General features: G+C 44.4%; 1 protein-coding gene across 1 annotated transcript; it reads left to right on the top strand.

Moving 5' to 3' along the window:
* The first annotated feature begins 588 nt into the window (after window positions 1-588).
* rnf168 (ring finger protein 168) lies at window positions 589-19558 on the top strand. Its single transcript, XM_034548530.1, has 9 exons — window positions 589-781; window positions 6889-7066; window positions 7210-7408; window positions 7533-7603; window positions 12556-12711; window positions 15745-15839; window positions 18203-18248; window positions 18484-19003; window positions 19289-19558. The coding sequence occupies exons 2-9, from the start codon at window positions 6938-6940 to the stop codon at window positions 19351-19353; spliced, it is 1281 nt and encodes a 426-aa protein (XP_034404421.1). The 5' UTR covers window positions 589-781; window positions 6889-6937; the 3' UTR covers window positions 19354-19558.
* The last annotated feature ends 230 nt before the right edge of the window (window positions 19559-19788 follow it).

The following is a 19788-nucleotide window of genomic DNA, read 5'->3' as shown; positions in this document are numbered from 1 at the left end:
ACACATTTATTACCACAAACCGCACTATTATTAGTATTATATGAACACATTTATGAACACAAACAGCTTAATTACTATGATATAATCAGCTCAATTATTATTATATCACTACAAACAGGTCAATCATTATTGTGTAAACACAAACAGCTCAATCATTATTATATGAACACAAACAGCTCAATTACTATGATATCAATACAAACGGCTCAATCATTATTCTATAAACACAAAAAGCTCAATGATTACTATAGAAACACAAACAGCTCGATTATTATTATATTATGAAATACTAAAGCTCTCATAACATGAGATAAAAGAAACCCCACACGTCTTTGTCATCTATGCTGTGAGGCTGAGACAAGTGTATGTGTGTGTATATTTATTATACATATATATTCATGATATTCATATATATATATATATATATATACATACAGTGGGCTCCATTAGAGAGGGAGATTACTTTATATAGAATATATTCTGAGGGAAAACGCAACCTGAAAGGTCAGTAAAGCGACATTGTGGATCTGAACTGTCGTAAAGTTGAATGAAAAATAAGCTGTACTTTACGGTTTTCCGGGAAGCAGCTCTTTCTGCTCAAAGCCAGCACACAGACTGCGCATGCGCGCTGGTCAAAAGACGCGGCTCTTTGGTGTCTTTAGATCGGTTCCCGGTAGTTCCGGTTACCGATAACCCTATCCCCGAGTTAGTTGGATCCTTCCCGTGCGAACCGTTAGCCGCTAACACGAGCTAACGCTTTAGCATCAACTTGGTGTTACAGGTGAGCTAAAGTGAGTGACCACGTCACAGTACTGAGAACTACGTATGACCGTTCACCTGAACCTGTCTCTGTGTGTACATGTCTGTCTGTGTACATGTGTCTGTGTGTACATGTGTTTGTGTGTACATGTGTCTGTGTGTACATGTCTGTCTGTGTACATGTGTTTGTGTGTACATGTGTCTGTGTGTACATGTCTGTCTGTGTACATGTCTCTGTGTGTACATGTCTCTGTGTGTACATGTGTTTGTGTGTACATGTGTCTGTGTGTACATGTCTGTCTGTGTACATGTGTCTGTGTGTACATGTCTGTCTGTGTACTTGTGTCTGTGTGTACATGTCTGTGTGTACATGTCTCTGTGTGTACATGTCTCTGTGTGTACATGTCTGTCTGTGTACATGTGTCTGTGTGTACATGTCTGTCTGTGTACATGTGTCTGTGTGTACATGTCTGTCTGTGTACATGTGTCTGTGTGTACATGTCTGTCTGTGTACATGTGTTTGTGTGTACATGTGTTTGTGTGTACATGTCTGTCTGTGTACATGTGTTTGTGTGTACATGTCTGTCTGTGTACATGTGTTTGTGTGTACATGTCTGTATGTGTGTACATGTCTCTGTGTGTACATGTCTCTGTGTGTACATGTCTCTGTGTGTACATGTCTGTCTGTGTACATGTGTTTGTGTGTACATGTCTGTATGTGTGTACATGTCTGTATGTGTGTACATGTGTTTGTGTGTACATGTCTCTGTGTGTACATGTCTCTGTGTGTGTACATGTGTCTGTGTGTACATGTCTGTCTGTGTACATGTGTCTGTGTGTACATGTCTGTCTGTGTACATGTGTCTGTGTGTACATGTCTGTCTGTGTACATGTGTCTGTGTGTACATGTCTGTCTGTGTACATGTGTCTGTGTGTACATGTCTGTCTGTGTACATGTCTCTGTGTGTACATGTCTCTGTCTGTGTACATGTGTTTGTGTGTACATGGTTGTCTGTGTACATGTGTCTGTGTGTACATGTCTGTCTGTGTACATGTGTTTGTGTGTACATGTCTGTCTGTGTACATGTCTGTCTGTGTACATGTGTTTGTGTGTACATGTCTGTATGTGTGTACATGTCTCTGTGTGTACATGTCTCTGTGTGTACATGTCTCTGTGTGTGTACATGTGTCTGTGTGTACATGTCTGTATGTGTGTACATGTCTCTGTGTGTACATGTCTGTCTGTGTACATGTCTGTCTGTGTGTACATGTCTGTCTGTGTACATGTCTGTCTGTGTGTACATGTCTGTCTGTGTACATGTCTCTGTGTGTACATGTCTGTATGTGTGTACATGTCTCTGTGTGTGTACATGTGTCTGTGTGTACATGTCTGTATGTGTGTACATGTGTCTGTGTGTACATGTCTCTGTGTGTACATGTCTGTATGTGTGTACATGTCTCTGTGTGTACATGTCTGTATGTGTGTACATGTCTCTGTGTGTACATGTCTGTATGTGTGTACATGTGTCTGTGTGTACATGTCTGTATGTGTGTACATGTGTCTGTGTGTACATGTCTGTCTGTGTACATGTGTCTGTGTACATGTGTCTGTGTGTACATGTCTGTCTGTGTACATGTGTCTGTGTGTACATGTCTGTATGTGTGTACATGTGTATGTGTGTACATGTCTGTATGTGTGTACATGTCTCTGTGTGTACATGTCTCTGTGTGTACATGTCTGTCTGTGTACATGTGTCTGTGTACATGTGTCTGTGTGTACATGTCTGTATGTGTGTACATGTCTCTGTGTGTACATGTCTGTCTGTGTACATGTGTCTGTGTACATGTGTCTGTGTGTACATGTCTCTGTGTGTACATGTCTCTGTGTGTACATGTCTTTCTGTGTACATGTGTCTGTGTGTACATGTCTGTCTGTGTACATGTGTCTGTGTGTACATGTCTGTATGTGTGTACATGTCTCTGTGTGTACATGTCTGTATGTGTGTACATGTCTCTGTGTGTACATGTCTGTCTGTGTACATGTGTCTGTGTGTACATGTCTGTCTGTGTACATGTGTCTGTGTGTACATGTCTGTCTGTGTACATGTGTCTGTGTACATGTGTCTGTGTGTACATGTCTCTGTGTGTACATGTCTCTGTGTGTACATGTCTGTCTGTGTACATGTCTCTGTGTGTACATGTCTGTCTGTGTACATGTGTATGTGTGTACATGTCTGTATGTGTGTACATGTCTCTGTGTGTACATGTCTCTGTGTGTACATGTCTCTGTGTGTACATGTCTGTCTGTGTATATGTCTCTGTGTGTACATGTCTGTCTGTGTACATGTGTATGTGTGTACATGTCTGTATGTGTGTACATGTCTCTGTGTGTGTACATGTCTCTGTGTGTACATGTCTATGTGTGTACATGTCTGTCTGTGTACATGTCTCTGTGTGTACATGTCTGTCTGTGTACATGTGTCTGTGTGTACATGTGTCTGTGTGTACATGTGTCTGTGTGTACATGTCTGTCTGTGTACATGTGTTTGTGTGTACATGTCTGTATGTGTGTACATGTCTCTGTGTGTACATGTCTCTGTGTGTACATGTCTGTATGTGTGTACATGTCTCTGTGTGTACATGTCTGTATGTGTGTACATGTGTCTGTGTGTACCTGTCTCTGTGTGTACATGTCTCTGTGTGTACATGTCTCTGTGTGTACATGTCTCTGTGTGTACATGTCTGTCTGTGTACATGTGTCTGTGTACATGTGTCTGTGTACATGTCTGTCTGTGTACATGTGTCTGTGTGTACCTGTCTCTGTGTGTACATGTCTGTCTGTGTACACGTGTCTGTGTACATGTGTATGTGTGTACATGTCTCTGTGTGTACATGTCTGTCTGTGTACATGTGTATGTGTGTACATGTCTCTGTGTGTACATGTCTGTCTGTGTACATGTGTATGTGTGTACATGTCTCTGTGTGTACATGTCTCTGTGTGTACATGTCTGTCTGTGTACATGTGTTTGTGTGTACATGTCTGTCTGTGTACATGTGTTTGTGTACATGTGTCTGTGTACATGTGTCTGTGTGTACATGTCTCTGTGTGTACATGTCTCTGTGTGTACACGTCTGTCTGTGTACATGTCTCTGTGTCTACATGTCTGTCTGTGTGTACATGTGTATGTGTGTACATGTCTGTATGTGTGTACATGTCTCTGTGTGTACATGTGTCTGTGTACATGTCTGTCTGTGTACATGTGTCTGTGTGTACCTGTCTCTGTGTGTACATGTCTGTCTGTGTACATGTGTCTGTGTACATGTGTCTGTGTACATGTCTGTCTGTGTACATGTGTCTGTGTGTACCTGTCTCTGTGTGTACATGTCTGTCTGTGTACACGTGTCTGTGTACATGTGTATGTGTGTACATGTCTCTGTGTGTACATGTCTGTCTGTGTACATGTGTATGTGTGTACATGTCTGTATGTGTGTACATGTCTCTGTGTGTACATGTCTCTGTGTGTACATGTCTCTGTGTGTACATGTCTGTCTGTGTACATGTGTATGTGTGTACATGTCTGTATGTGTGTACATGTCTCTGTGTGTACATGTCTCTGTGTGTACATGTCTATGTGTGTACATGTCTGTCTGTGTACATGTCTCTGTGTGTACATGTCTGTCTGTGTACATGTCTCTGTGTGTACATGTCTGTCTGTGTACATGTGTCTGTGTGTACATGTCTCTGTGTACATGTGTCTGTGTACATGTGTCTGTGTGTACATGTCTCTGTGTGTACATGTCTCTGTGTGTACATGTCTGTCTGTGTACATGTCTCTGTGTGTACATGTCTGTCTGTGTACATGTGTATGTGTGTACATGTCTGTATGTGTGTACATGTCTCTGTGTGTACATGTCTCTGTGTGTACATGTCTATGTGTGTACATGTCTGTCTGTGTACATGTCTCTGTGTGTACATGTCTGTCTGTGTACATGTGTCTGTGTGTACATGTCTCTGTGTGTACATGTCTGTCTGTGTACATGTGTCTGTGTACATGTGTCTGTGTGTACCTGTCTCTGTGTGTACATGTCTGTCTGTGTACATGTCTGTCTGTGTACATGTGTCTGTGTGTACATGTCTGTCTGTGTACATGTGTCTGTGTGTACATGTCTCTGTGTGTACATGTCTGTCTGTGTACATGTGTCTGTGTGTACATGTCTCTGTGTGTACATGTCTGTCTGTGTACATGTGTCTGTGTGTACATGTCTCTGTGTGTACATGTCTGTATGTGTGTACATGTCTGTCAGTGTACATGTCTCTGTGTGTACATGTCTGTATGTGTACCTGTCTCTGTGTGTACATGTCTGTATGTGTGTACATGTCTCTGTGTGTACATGTCTCTGTGTGTACATGTCTCTGTGTGTACATGTGTCTGTGTGTACCTGTCTGTATGTGTGTACATGTCTGTCTGTGTACATGTGTATGTGTGTACATGTCTGTATGTGTGTACATGTGTCTGTGTGTACCTGTCTGTATGTGTGTACATGTCTCTGTGTGTACATGTCTGTCTGTGTACATGTGTATGTGTGTACATGTCTCTGTGTGTACCTGTCTGTATGTGTGTACATGTCTGTCTGTGTACATGTGTTTGTGTGTACATGTCTCTGTGTGTACATGTGTCTGTGTACATGTGTATGTGTGTACATGTCTCTGTGTGTACATGTGTATGTGTGTACATGTCTCTGTGTGTACATGTCTCTGTGTGTACATGTCTGTCTGTGTACATGTGTATGTGTGTACATGTCTCTGTGTGTACATGTGTCTGTGTACATGTGTATGTGTGTACATGTCTCTGTGTGTACATGTGTATGTGTGTACATGTCTCTGTGTGTACATGTCTCTGTGTGTACATGTCTGTCTGTGTACATGTGTATGTGTGTACATGTCTCAGTGTGTACATGTCTGTCTGTGTACATGTCTCTCTGTGTACATGTGTCTGTGTACATGTCTCTCTGTGTACATGTGTCTGTGTACATGTGTATGTGTGTACATGTCTCTGTGTGTACATGTCTCTGTGTGTACATGTCTCTCTGTGTGTACATGTCTCTGTGTGTACATGTCTCTGTGTGTACATGTCTCTCTGTGTACATGTGTCTGTGTACAAGTGTATGTGTGTACATGTCTCTGTGTGTATGTGTGTACATGTCTCTGTGTGTACATGTCTCTGTGTGTACCTGTCTCTGTGTGTACATGTCTCTCTGTGTGTACATGTCTCTGTGTGTACATGTCTCTCTGTGTGTACATGTCTCTCTGTGTGTACATGTCTCTCTGTGTGTACATGTCTGTCTTTGTACATGTCTCTCTGTGTGTACATGTGTCTGTGTACATGTCTGTCTGTGTACATGTGTCTCTATGTGTACCTGTCTCTGTGTGTACTTGTCTCTCTGTGTGTACCTGTCTCTCTATGTGTACCTGTCTCTCTGTGTGTACCTGTCTCTCTATGTGTACATGTCTCTCTGTGTGTACCTGTCTCTCTATGTGTACCTGTCTCTCTGTGTGTACCTGTCTCTCTATGTGTACCTGTCTCTCTGTGTGTACCTGTCTCTCTGTGTGTACCTGTCTCTGTGTGTACCTGTCTCTCTATGTGTACCTGTCTCTGTGTGTACTTGTCTCTGTGTGTACCTGTCTCTCTCTGAGTACCTGTCTCTCTGTGTGTACCTGTCTCTCTATGTGTACCTGTCTCTCTGTGTGTACCTGTCTCTCTATGTGTACCTGTCTCTGTGTGTACTTGTCTCTCTGTGTGTACCTGTCTCTCTATGTGTACCTGTCTCTCTGTGTGTACCTGTCTCTCTGTGTGTACCTGTCTCTCTATGTGTACATGTCTCTCTGTGTGTACCTGTCTCTCTATGTGTACCTGTCTCTCTGTGTGTACCTGTCTCTCTATGTGTACCTGTCTCTCTGTGTGTACCTGTCTCTCTGTGTGTACCTGTCTCTCTGTGTGTACCTGTCTCTGTGTGTACCTGTCTCTCTATGTGTACCTGTCTCTGTGTGTACTTGTCTCTCTGTGTGTACCGGTCTCTGTGTGTGTGTGTCCTTCCTTCCTTCTCACATGTACGACTTTCCTCCTCCAGTCTGATCTACTGACTTATCCACCTGCAGAGCAGTGACCCACTGAGGAGGATGAGGGTGGTGGAGGTGTCCGACGGAAGGACAAGAGGACCTCTGTCTCTGGACGACTGTCGCTGTCCGGTGTGTTTGGAGATCTTTATGGAGCCAGTGACACTACCCTGCACACACACCTTCTGCAAGGTAACACACACACCTACTAGGGTAACAAGGTAACACAAACACCCACTGCTTCTTGTCTTAGTAAAGGTATTCATATATATATATATATATATATATATATATGTATATATATATATACTGTATATATGAATACTTTTTATCAGGCCTGCTTCCTAGAGTCCGTGGACAAAGCCACGCTCTGCTGTCCGCTGTGCAGGAAGAGGGTCTCTACGTGGGCTCGTCTGAACAGCAGGAACCAGACTCTAGTGGACCAGCAACTGTGGGACCAGATCCAGACCTGCTTCCCTCTGCAGTGTCAGCGCCGCCTCACCGGGCAGGACGCTGCCGAGGACGAGCCGGGAGGTACCGACACACAGACATCCTATAATAATGTTGGTCTTTACGGATCCTGATGATAAATGATGACACATACTTGTCATCATTCACCCATTCATTGTGTCACAGCTGAATATTTGTGTGTGTGCAGTCTCTGTGTGTTTTCCCAGAGTGAGTCAGCCTGGAGAGCTGAAGCAGGAATATGAGGACCAGGTCACCAAAGTAAGTTTATTCTATAATAATTACTGTAATGAGTCTATTTTTGAGCAATATGTTGATTTACACACATTGTTATGCTCACTAACTGTCCCTTCATTGTCCCTATATCATTACAGACTTAAAGTTGTTTTATTTATGAATACAATTCAATATTGTGACATCAAATTTTCAATGAATGTGTTTTGTTTTTATTATATTTAAAGGAACAGTGTTTCAGAAGTACGGTCTTCAGGTAGTGTTTGGTTTGTCCCTTCTGGGCTCCTGTAGAACCATGAAGGTCTCTCTGGAGTCAGGATTTGGTTTGTCCCTTCTGGCCTAAAGTAGAACCATGAAGGTCTCTTTAGAGTCAGGATTTGGTTTGTCCCTTCTGGCCTAAAGTAGAACCATGAAGGTCTCTTTAGAATTAGGGTTTAGTTTGTTCCTTCTGGCCTAAAGTAGAACCATGAAGGTCTCTCTGGAGTCAGGGTTTGGTTTGTCCCTTCTGGCCTAAAGTAGAACCATTAAGGTCTCTTTAGAGTCAAGGTTTGGTTTGTCCCTTCTGGCCTAAAGTAGACCCATGAAGGTCTCTCTTGAGTCAGGGTTTGGTTTGTCCCTTCTGGCCTAAAGTAGAACCATTAAGGTCTCTTTAGAGTCAGGGTTTGGTTTGTCCCTTCTGGCCTAAAGTAGAACCATGAAGGTCTCTCTGGAGTCAGGGTTTGGTTTGTCCCTTCTGGCCTAAAGTAGAACCATTAAGGTCTCTTTAGAGTCAAGGTTTGGTGTGTCCCTTCTGGCCTAAAGTAGAACCATGAAGGTCTCTCTGGAGTCAGGGTTTGGTTTGTCCCTTCTGGCCTAAAGTAGAACCATTAAGGTCTCTTTAGAGTCAGGGTTTGGTTTGTCCCTTCTGGCCTAAAGTAGAACCATGAAGGTCTCTCTGGAGTCAGGGTTTGGTTTGTCCCTTCTGGCCTAAAGTAGAACCATTAAGGTCTCTTTAGAGTCAAGGTTTGGTGTGTCCCTTCTGGCCTAAAGTAGAACCATGAAGGTCTCTCTGGAGTCAGGGTTTGGTTTGTCCCTTCTGGCCTAAAGTAGAACCATTAAGGTCTCTTTAGAGTCAGGGTTTGGTTTGTCCCTTCTGGCCTAAAGTAGAACCATTAAGGTCTCTTTAGAGTCAAGGTTTGGTTTGTCCCTTCTGGCCTAAAGTAGAACCATGAAGGTCTCTCTGGAGTCAGGGTTTGGTTTGTCCCTTCTGGCCTAAAGTAGAACCATTAAGGTCTCTTTAGAGTCAGGGTTTGGTTTGTCCCTTCTGGCCTAAAGTAGAACCATTAAGGTCTCTTTAGAGTCAAGGTTTGGTTTGTCCCTTCTGGCCTAAAGTAGACCCATGAAGGTCTCTCTTGAGTCAGGGTTTGGTTTGTCCCTTTTTAAAATGCTGCTCTGCTACACATCAAATCAAGCGCTTCCTCAACTAACTGAGAACCAGATGGGAGGTGTCATGCGCACGCACCCTGCAACGGCAGCCTCAAAACAAGTTGTGTCTGCAGTCGACTGGTGTTAGTAGAAGAGGAGAGAGACAGACAACAAAACAGAGAGCAGACGGTACCGGGTGTCGTGTGAAGGGTAAATCAAATGTCAGGAGCAGAAGGCAAGGAGCTAGTCCCTCGAAAAGGATCTTCATTCGTTGTCTGGAAGTTTTTTTGGTTTCAGGGCAAGTGATGTTAACCAAGAACAAATCACATGCACAGAGTGCGTTAGCGTTGTGTCTGTGCCGCATAGCAACACAACTAACTTGTTCAACTACCTGAAACATCACCACAAAACAATACGACGAATGCATGAAGGCTAAAGCTAACGATACCTCTCTGGACCTCCGTCCATGTCCAACGTCAACCCAGAAAACCAGAATCGCGACCCTGCATAGCACGGCAGCGTATCCATCCGCCTCCCAAAGACAAGCCCTTTATTTTGGGTAAACATTTTATCTATATTTTGCTTCAGGTGGATAAGAACCGTATATGTTTTATTTTTATGCAAAGACGTGTACATTAGCTGGAATGTAGCACAACATGGAAGTGAAAGCAGTGCTCTGTTGATTTAAGTCAACAGATTTTCATTTATATTTTCTTTCCACGGGATGCACTGTGATAAGGACCAGTCTGATGCAAATATTTGTATATTAGCCAGAATGGAGTTCTTGTTCATTTAAACATGAAAGAGTAATAAAAAGATGTTGTCCCTAAAATTAATGAATAATTGTGATCACAATATTGATCAAAATAATCGGGATTATGATTCCTTTTCGAACTGAGATAATTCCGCACCACAATTCTTTGCGGCGAGAACAACCATGATGAAGACAAACACAGATCATATAAATACCGTTAGCACAACTTGAAATACTTTCAATAATCTTTTAAACCTGCTGGCAAACTATGAACGTTACAGTGCTGTTGCTAAAAACTGCTGTAAACAGACATATTGATCTGCTCTTTGTTGTTGTACTGCACCCTCAACCCTCATTATTTTACTCATTTATTATTTTATTAGTTACAGAAGCGGTGATGAAAGGGTTAAAAGAGTCATGTTTTTGATTATCATCTTTTTAATCAACTATTTTGTCACATTACAATTTGAAAACACCACACTGTGTTGTGAGGTGTTTCATAAACTATTGTCTGCATTTTTTTATTATTCGACCGCAGTCAGGGTTTGGTTTGTCCCTTCCGGGTCTAGAGTCAGGGTTTGGTTTGTCTTTCCGGGTCTAGAGTCAGGGTTTGGTTTGTCTTTCCGGGTCTAGAGTCAGGGTTTGGTTTGTCCCTTCCGGGTCTAGAGTCAGGGTTTGGTTTGTCTTTCCGGGTCTAGAGTCAGGGTTTGGTTTGTCTTTCTGGGTCTAGAGTCAGGGTTTGGTTTGTCCCTTCCGGGTCTAGAGTCAGGGTTTGGTTTGTCTTTCCGGGTCTAGAGTCAGGGTTTGGTTTGTCTTTCCGGGTCTAGAGTCAGGGTTTGGTTTGTCCCTTCCGGGTCTAGAGTCAGGGTTTGGTTTGTCCCTTACGGGTCTAGAGTCAGGGTTTGGTTTGTCTTTCCGGGTCTAGAGTCAGGGTTTGGTTTGTCTTTCCGGGTCTAGAGTCAGGGTTTGGTTTGTCTTTCCGGGTCTAGAGTCAGGGTTTGGTTTGTCTTTCCGGGTCTAGAGTCAGGGTTTGGTTTGTCCCTTCCGGGTCTAGAGTCAGGGTTTGGTTTGTCTTTCCGGGTCTAGAGTCAGGGTTTGGTTTGTCTTTCCGGGTCTAGTGTCAGGGTTTGGTTTGTCTTTCCGGGTCTAGAGTCAGGGTTTGGTTTGTCCCTTCCGGGTCTAGAGTCAGGGTTTGGTTTGTCTTTCCGGGTCTAGAGTCAGGGTTTGGTTTGTCCCTTCCGGGTCTAGAGTCAGGGTTTGGTTTGTCCCTTCCGGGTCTAGAGTCAGGGTTTGGTTTGTCTTTCCGGGTCTAGAGTCAGGGTTTGGTTTGTCCCTTCCGGGTCTAGAGTCAGGGTTTGGTTTGTCTTTCTGGGTCTAGAGTCAGGGTTTGGTTTGTCCCTTCCGGGTCTAGAGTCAGGGTTTGGTTTGTCTTACCAGGTCTAGAGTCAGGGTTTGGTTTGTCTTTCCGGGTCTAGAGTCAGGGTTTGGTTTGTCTTTCCGGGTCTAGAGTCAGGGTTTGGTTTGTCTTTCCGGGTCTAGAGTCAGGGTTTGGTTTGTCTTACCAGGTCTAGAGTCAGGGTTTGGTTTGTCTTTCCGGGTCTAGAGTCAGGGTTTGGTTTGTCTTTCCGGGTCTAGAGTCAGGGTTTGGTTTGTCTTTCCGGGTCTAGAGTCAGGGTTTGGTTTGTCCCTTCCGGGTCTAGAGTCAGGGTTTGGTTTGTCTTTCCGGGTCTAGAGTCAGGGTTTGGTTTGTCCCTTCCGGGTCTAGAGTCAGGGTTTGGTTTGTCTTACCAGGTCTAGAGTCAGGGTTTGGTTTGTCTTTCCGGGTCTAGAGTCAGGGTTTGGTTTGTCTTTCCGGGTCTAGAGTCAGGGTTTGGTTTGTCTTTCCGGGTCTAGAGTCAGGGTTTGGTTTGTCTTTCCGGGTCTAGAGTCAGGGTTTGGTTTGTCTTTCCGGGTCTAGAGTCAGGGTTTGGTTTGTCTTACCAGGTCTAGAGTCAGGGTTTGGTTTGTCTTTCCGGGTCTAGAGTCAGGGTTTGGTTTGTCTTTCCGGGTCTAGAGTCAGGGTTTGGTTTGTCCCTTCTGCTTTCTTCCTGGACCTCATCAACGTCCTCCTCACTGCTGTAGTCTACTGCAAACAAATAAACTTGGTATTAAAATGAACATAGCTTCAGTTTACCAAGTTTTTTTTGTTCTGTTTTAATGTTGTTCCTATCTTTCATGCTTTTATCTGTTATCCTGTATTATTTTATTGTAAGGTGACCTTGGGTGACTTGAAAGGCGCCTCCAAATAAAATGTAGTATTATTATTATTATTATTAAGTAATCAATATGCTAGGTAATGACAAACAGTGTTGGGAAAGTTCACTTTCTATATGAACAAGTTCAGTTCATAGTTCATAATTTAACATTTTGAACTAAGTTCACAGCTCCAAAAAATGAACTAGTTCAGTTATTTTTTTCAATATGTTGGGAGCTATAATTTAAATCTCTATCTGTCTGCAATACCGCTCTTGGCCTCTACGCAACTTGGCGCTCTCACACTTGCCAGACATAGGGCTGAAACGTTCAGACAACACTGATGACAAAGACGTTCATGTTTCTGTCAGACAATGTTCCCAACCAGCTGCATTCAGGGTCCAGCTGAGCTCGGCGTGCATAGTCTTGTTCTCAACTACACTTAAGCTCCCTGTTATATGCTTTTGCAAAAAAACTTTTTTTTTTCAAAATTCCCGTGGAAACTTTCCGGAAACTTTCCGCCCCTTTGCAACCCTAGTTATGACTATTCTTTTCCTTCTCATAACATGTAATTTATTCTTGTTGTCAGCTGACGGAAGAGAAGCGAGTCCTGGACGAGGAGGAGAGGATGGCCAGTGAGGACTACATACACAGACTGCTGGCTGAGGAGGAGGAGCTGCAGCAGGAGGAGACGAGGAGGCGCGAAGACGATGAGAGACTAGCCCGACTGCTCAGCAGCCAGCTGGTTAGTGTTTCTCTCAGAGCACCACACACACTTCAATTCAGTTTATTTTGAATAGCCCAAAATCACAAATTACAAACTCCCCTCAGAGGGCTTTACAATCTGTACACATACGACATCCCTGTCCCAGGACCTCACATCTGATCGAAAAACTCCCCCCCAAAAAGAAAAAACCCTTTCAACGGGAAAAAAGGGAAGAAACCTTCAGGAGAGCAACAGAGGAGGATCCCTCTCCCCGGATGGACAGATGCAATAGATGTCATGTGTACAGATGAACAGAGTTACAACACAGTCAATGAATATGACAGAAATTATTAATAATGAGTCATCTAAAGCTCTATTAGTAAATCAGACAATCACATTGATTTATTTTGTCTTACTTAAACCTGGCTGATTGCCTTAGTGCTGCATTTATCTCATTGTTGGACTCGATTGGCTTCTGTCAGAGAGTACAGAAACCCACTCACTGCTTTGGCCACACCCTCCACCTTGTTCTTGCATATGGCATTGACATTGAGCATTTGGAGGTCTTCCCACAGAACCCTCTTCTGTCAGACCATTACCTCATAACTTTTGAGTTTATACTCCCGGAGTATACACCGTTAGTCAAAAGTTTCTACACCAGATGTCTAACTGACAGTGCTGTAGCTAAATTTAAAGAATAGATTCCTTCTGCATTTGATTCAATACCACGTCTCAATGTGACGGAGGACTCCTGTGATAACTTTAGTCCGTCCCAGATTGATCATCTTGTCGATAGTGCTACAGGCTCACTGAGAATGACACTAGACTCGATAGCCCCACTGAAGAAGAAGACAGTGAGGGAAAGGAGGTTTGCTCCCTGGTAGAACCCTCAGACCCAGAAACTAAAGCAAACTTCACCAAAGCTTTAAAGTATATGGCGTTCCACCAATCTGGAAGAATCACGCTTAGTTTGGAGAGATAGCCTTAAAACGTATAAAAAGGCTCTCCGTAATGCCAGAGCAGCCTATTACTCATCAGTAATAGAGAAAAATAAGAACAACCCCAGGGTTCTCTTTAGCACTGTAGCCAGGCTGACAGAGAGTCACAGCTCTGTGGAGCCGTGTATTCCTATAGACCTCAGTAGTAATGACTTCATGAACTTCTTCAATGAAAAGATTTGAACTATTAGAGGCAAGATTGATGATCTCTTGCCCTCAACTACTGCCGATCTGTCATCAAGAGGAATGGCCTTGGAAACGGCTGTATGCCCTGGTGTATATTTAGATGGCTTTTCTCCCATCAACCTTGACCAATTGTCTTCAACGGTTTCTAATTCTAAACTGTCTACTCTGTACTGGTCTTGTTAGACCTTAGTGCTGATAAAGGACTCATCTCTGTACTGGTCTTGTTAGACCTTAGTGCTGTGTTCGACACCATTGACATCCTATTACAGAGACTGGATCAGTTGATTGGCATTTCAGGTACCGCAGTTGGTTTAAATCCTATTTATCAGATCGATCTCAATTTGTATTTGTAAACGATGAAGCCTCAATGACCACCAACGTTAATCACGGAGTTCCACAAGGTTCTGTGCTTGGACCAATTTTATTTACCTTTTTTATACATGCTTCTTTTGGGCAATATTATCAGGAAACACTGCATATACTTTTATTGTTATGCAGATGATACTCAATTATATCTACCATTCAAACCAGAAGAGACCATCACTTCAAGCATGTCTTAAAGACATAAAAACTTGGATGACCTGCAACTTCCTGATGTTAAACTGAAGTTATTTTACTCGGCCCTGAACACCTCAGAGATCAATTATCTGTTGATTTTGTTTCTGTAGATGGCATTGCCCTGGCATCCAACACCACTGTAAAGAATCTCAGCGTTATCTTAGATCGGGACTTGATTGTAAAATCAAGAATCACATTTAAAATTCTTCTCCTCACCTACAAAAGCCTTTATTGGTAATGCACCATCATATCTTAAGGAGCTTGTAGTACCTTATTTCCCCACTAGAGAGCTGCGCTCACTAAATGCGGGACTACTCGTGGTTCCTAGAGTCCTAAAATGTAGGATGGGAGCCAGAGCCTTCAGTTATCAAGCTCCTCTTTTATGGAACCAGCTTCCACTTTCACTCCGCGGGGCAGACACAGTCACCACATTTAAGAATAGACTTAAGACTTTCCTCTTTAATAGAGCTTATAGTTAGGGCTGAATCAGGTTTGCCCTGGTCCAGCCCCTTGATATGCTGCTATAGGCTTATAGGCTGCTGGGGGTGTTTTAGGATACACTGAGCACCTATCTCCTCTTCTCTCTCTACTTATGGACAAATGTACGTCTCTTCATTGCACATTACTAACTCTACTTCTTCCTCGGAGTCTTTGTGCCTTCTCGCCTCATAGGGTCCATTGGACCTGGCTTTGTCTGAAGCTGGTCCTGGCTCCTGGGTCCTGACTCCTTGCCCCTGCTTCCTGCATCCAGCTTGTGGCCTCGACCTTGCCTCCTTCCCAAAGGCCCTGCCTCCTTTCACGATGCCACCTGCCTGTGTGGCCCTGCCCCCTCCCTGCTGATGCGCCCCCCCACCCCCCCACCCCCACCCACCCTCCTCTCTACCTCCGTCTCTTTCATGGATTGTGGAGGTCTGGATCATGGTCCATGTCTACTACTCATTATTCATAATTTCTGTCATATTCATTGAATGTGTCGTAACGCTGTTCATTCTGTACACATGAAATCTATTCCTTCTGATGACGTATGTGTACAGATTGTAAAAAAAATGTAATTTGTGATGTTGGGCTATACAAAATAAATTTAAATAAATTTTATTTAATGTTGGAGCTGATGTTCAGGTCTCACTTGAGGTCGTGGATCATGGTGGAGCTGATGTTCAGGTCCCACTTGAGGTCCTGGATCATGGTGGAGCTGAGGTTCAGGTCCCACTTGAGGTCCTGGATCATGGTGGAGCTGAGGTTCAGGTCCCACTTGAGGTCCTGGATCATGGTAGAGCCCAGAGAGGCAGAGAGAGAGAGTGTTTACATTAATAGTTTGTTTCTCCTACAGAACTCGGCACCCGTCTCTCAGGTGAACGTTGGTCCTGCTACCGTCATTACAGCAAAGAAAAAGAAGAAGGAGGTCAGCCGAGGACAGATAGAGAAGTAGGTCCATTTGTTCTTTCAGGGACCAGTGATGTAATGAACTGGGTTGCACAAAGACCGGTAAGAGTAGCGGGTTGCACAAAGACCGGTAAGAGTAGCGGGTTCCACCAAGACCGGTAAGAGTAGCGGGTTGCACAAAGACTGGTAAGAGTAGCGGGTTGCACAAAGACCGGTAAGAGTAGCGGGTTGCACAAAGACCGGTAAGAGTAGCGGGTTCCACCAAGACCCGTAAGAGTAGCGGGTTGCACAAAGACCGGTAAGAGTAGCGGGTTGCACAAAGACCGGTAAGAGTAGCGGGTTCCACCAAGACCGGTAAGAGTAGCGGGTTGCACAAAGACCGGTAAGAGTAGCGGGTTGCACAAAGACCGGTAAGAGTAGCGGGTTGCACAAAGACCGGTAAGAGTAGCGGGTTGCACAAAGACCGGTAAGAGTAGCGGGTTCCACCAAGACCCGTAAGAGTAGCGGGTTGCACAAAGACCGGTAAGAGTAGCGGGTTGCACAAAGACCGGTAAGAGTAGCGGGTTCCACCAAGACCCGTAAGAGTAGCGGGTTGCACAAAGACCGGTAAGAGTAGCGGGTTCCACCAAGACCCGTAAGAGTAGCGGGTTGCACCAAGACCGGTAAGAGTAGCGGGTTCCACCAAGACCCGTAAGAGTAGCGGGTTCCACCAAGACCCGTAAGAGTAGCGGGTTGCACCAAGACCGGTAACAGTAGCGGGTTCCACCAAGACCAGTAAGAGTAGCGGGTTGCACCAAGACCGGTAAGAGTAGCGGGTTCCACCAAGACCAGTAAGAGTAGCGGGTTCCACGAAGACAAGTAAGGGGACATTGATAGTTTTTGATCACAAGTGTGGTCTCTGTCAGTGATGATGATGAATGTGGTGTGTGGTTTCTGTGTCCCATGTGGTCCAATGTGGCCTCATGTAATCTCTGGGTGCATCCCAGATCTCTTAATTGCAGTTTTTAGCAAACATTATAATAAAAATCCACTTAAAATATATATAAAAATGATTGTAGAATATTTTCAGTTGATTTATGGAGTTAAACTACTACTTTAAATAATAAAGACACAGTTATCATCACTGTCAGAGTGGAGATGTTTCCTCTGTAGTTTGTTAAACAAACTGCATTGAGTATTTATACACAGTGTGTATTTATACACAGTGTGTGGTTTTCATAGGGGGGTTGATTTCTACCGGCGGAATTGTCTTATTTATGAATTATTTGTGTCGGTATGTTTTACATTGTGACGTCATCATAAAATAACCCAGAATGTGATTATGGTTTCTCTTCAGCGCTGGAATTAATTAGTTAATGTTTCAGGTTAAACTTAAATTATATAAGTCATCAAACCCGACACTTAGGAACGATCAGCCTCACGTGACTGAATGTATTGATGATAAATGATGTAACACGTGTTTACTCTCTGCAGCTCTCTCTGACTTTAATTATATCCATAACCCTAACCCATGTAGTCTCTGTGTCTCATGTGGTCTCCGTGTGTCTCTTGTGGTCTCATGAGATCTCATGAGATCTCTGTGTTATATGTGGTCTCTTGTAGTCTCTACGTATCTCTTGTGGTCTCTGTATGTCTCCTGTTGTTCCATGTGGTCTCTGTGTATCTCTTGTGGTCTCTGTGTGTCACCTGTAGTCTCTGTTGGTTCCATGTGGTCTCTGTGTGTCTCTGTGTGTCCCATGTGGTCTCAAGTGGTCTCTGTGTGTTTCTGTGTGTCCCATGGAGTCTCATGCAGTCTCTGTGTATCTCTTGTGGTATCTGTATGTCTCTTGTGGTCCCATGTAGTCTCTGAGTGTCCCATGTGATCTCATGTGGTCTCCCTGTGTCCCATGTGATCTCATGTAGTGTACGTGTGTCCCTTGTAGTCTCTGTGTGTCTCTTGTTGTCTCATGTGGTCTCTGTTGGTTCCATGTGGTCTCTGTGTGTCTCCTGTGGTCTCTGTGTCCCCCATGTGGTCTCTGTATGTCTCTTGTGGTCTCTGTGTGTCTCTTGTTGTCTCTGTTGGTTCCATGTGGTCTCTGTGTGTCTCTTGTTGTCTCTGTTGGTTCCATGTGGTCTCTGTGTGTCTCCTGTGGTCTCTGTGTCCCCCATGTGGTCTCTGCATGTCTCTTGTGGTCTCTGTGTGTCTCCTGTGGTCTCTGTGTGTCTCCTGTTGTCTCATGTGGTCTCTGTTGGTTCCATGTGGTCTCTGTGTGTCTCCTGTGGTCTCTGTGTCCCCCATGTGGTCTCTGCATGTCTCTTGTGGTCTCTGTGTGTCTCCTGTGGTCTCTGTGTGTTCCATGGGGTCCCATGTGGTCTCTGCGTGTCTCTTGTCGCCTCATGTGTTCTCTGTGGTCTTTGTTTCCCAGGTTTCTGTGCCCTCTTCCATCCAACAGCAGCTTCATGGCCAACAAGGTAACGTCTTCATTAAACTAGAAGTAGTTATTCTGTGAAAACCTTTTAAAGGAACAGTTCAACATGAAGTGACGTCGCTGTGTTATGCTAAGCTAACGGTAGCATGAGAGGGGCTCGGCCCACTGCTCCTAAAGCTCCGCATGGATTTAGAGTTTAATGTTTTAACCTGAAACACTGTAGGAAATAATTAAACGTTTTGATGAATTTAAACATTATTTCACTCCCTGTGTTTTAGGAGAACATCCTCCTCTCTCAGGAAAAGCTGCAGGTGGAGCACCCACCCTCCCAACACACGGGCGGATCAGATCCTCCGTCAGCCTCAGTGGAGGTCCAGTCTCACCCCCAGACTCCCGGGAGTCACATGACTGGAGATGGATCGGCCAAGAGGAAAAGCTCAGAGCTGGAGACGTCAGAGGAAGAGAAGGCGACGGTCACCAAACAAGGCTGTCGCTCCATTCCTTCCTCCTCTTCCTCCTCTTCCTCCTCTCTGGCGGTGGGGGGGCCGGCCTCGTTTGGGATTGCTGAATTGGAGGCGGAGCTTCTGAGCAGACAGCGGCAGGAAGAGGAGGACCGGCGGCTAGCTGTGCTTCTGCAGAAGGAGCTGGACCAGCAGGAGAAGCAGAGAGCCACTGACCGACGCAGAGGTTCCTCTGACCCGTATCTGCTCCGCCAACACAGCAGACGGGAGAACGACAGCTCCGACACCCCCACCAGACCCCCCAGAAAGAAGACAAAGACCTCCACCCCCTCCTCTGCAAAGACCCGCACCTCCTCCTGTCCAAAGACTAAAAAGACTCCCTTCTCCTCTCCAAAGACAAAAGATACTCCCTCTTCCTCTGCAAAGACTCCCACCTCCTCCTCCTCCTCCTCCTCCTCTCCAAAGACTAAAGATACTCCCTCTTCCTCTGCAAAGACTCCCACCTCCTCCTCCTCCTCCTCCTCCTCTCCAAAGACTAAAGATACTCCCTCTTCCTCTGCAAAGACCCCCTCCTCCTCCTCCTCCTCCTCCTCCTCCTCTCCAAAGACAAAAGATACTCCATCCTCCTCCAACAGAAGCAGAAAACAAGCCACTCTGACCGAGACTTTCTCTGGCCTGAGTGGGTGAACGCTCCTTCTTAGAGCCGAGTCTGAAATGTCCTAAGAAGGCCACCGTAGAGACTCCTTTTACGTTTAGGTCCCAACACTACTTTCACCCATTAGTCCTGATCGGTAACAGAAGTCTGCAGCAGTTGTTTCTGGTGAGATTAATCACGACGGACTGTAAAAACACTTTTCTAAGAAATAAAACAGTTTAATTTGTTATTTCTAAATCATTTTGTCTGAAAGGAAAGCGAAAATTTCTCAAATGTAGTTTTTTGTCTAAAATCCTGTGAAAAATACCAATTTGTTTGAAACGTTTTCTTTTCTCAGATTAAAGGTAAATTTGATTATAATCAATACAAGTGACCGTTTAATGCTTAACGGCTTTTTCAGCAGAACAACCTGAGAGGACTGGAGCTGAAACTAAAGGAAGATCACTGGTTTCAGATCCACTGATGGA

Source organism: Cyclopterus lumpus, chromosome 13, assembly GCF_009769545.1.
Source record: "Cyclopterus lumpus isolate fCycLum1 chromosome 13, fCycLum1.pri, whole genome shotgun sequence".
Taxonomy (NCBI): domain Eukaryota; kingdom Metazoa; phylum Chordata; class Actinopteri; order Perciformes; family Cyclopteridae; genus Cyclopterus; species Cyclopterus lumpus.
Note: the sequence above shows the minus strand (reverse complement) of the source record. Positions and strands in the feature narration are given on the sequence as shown.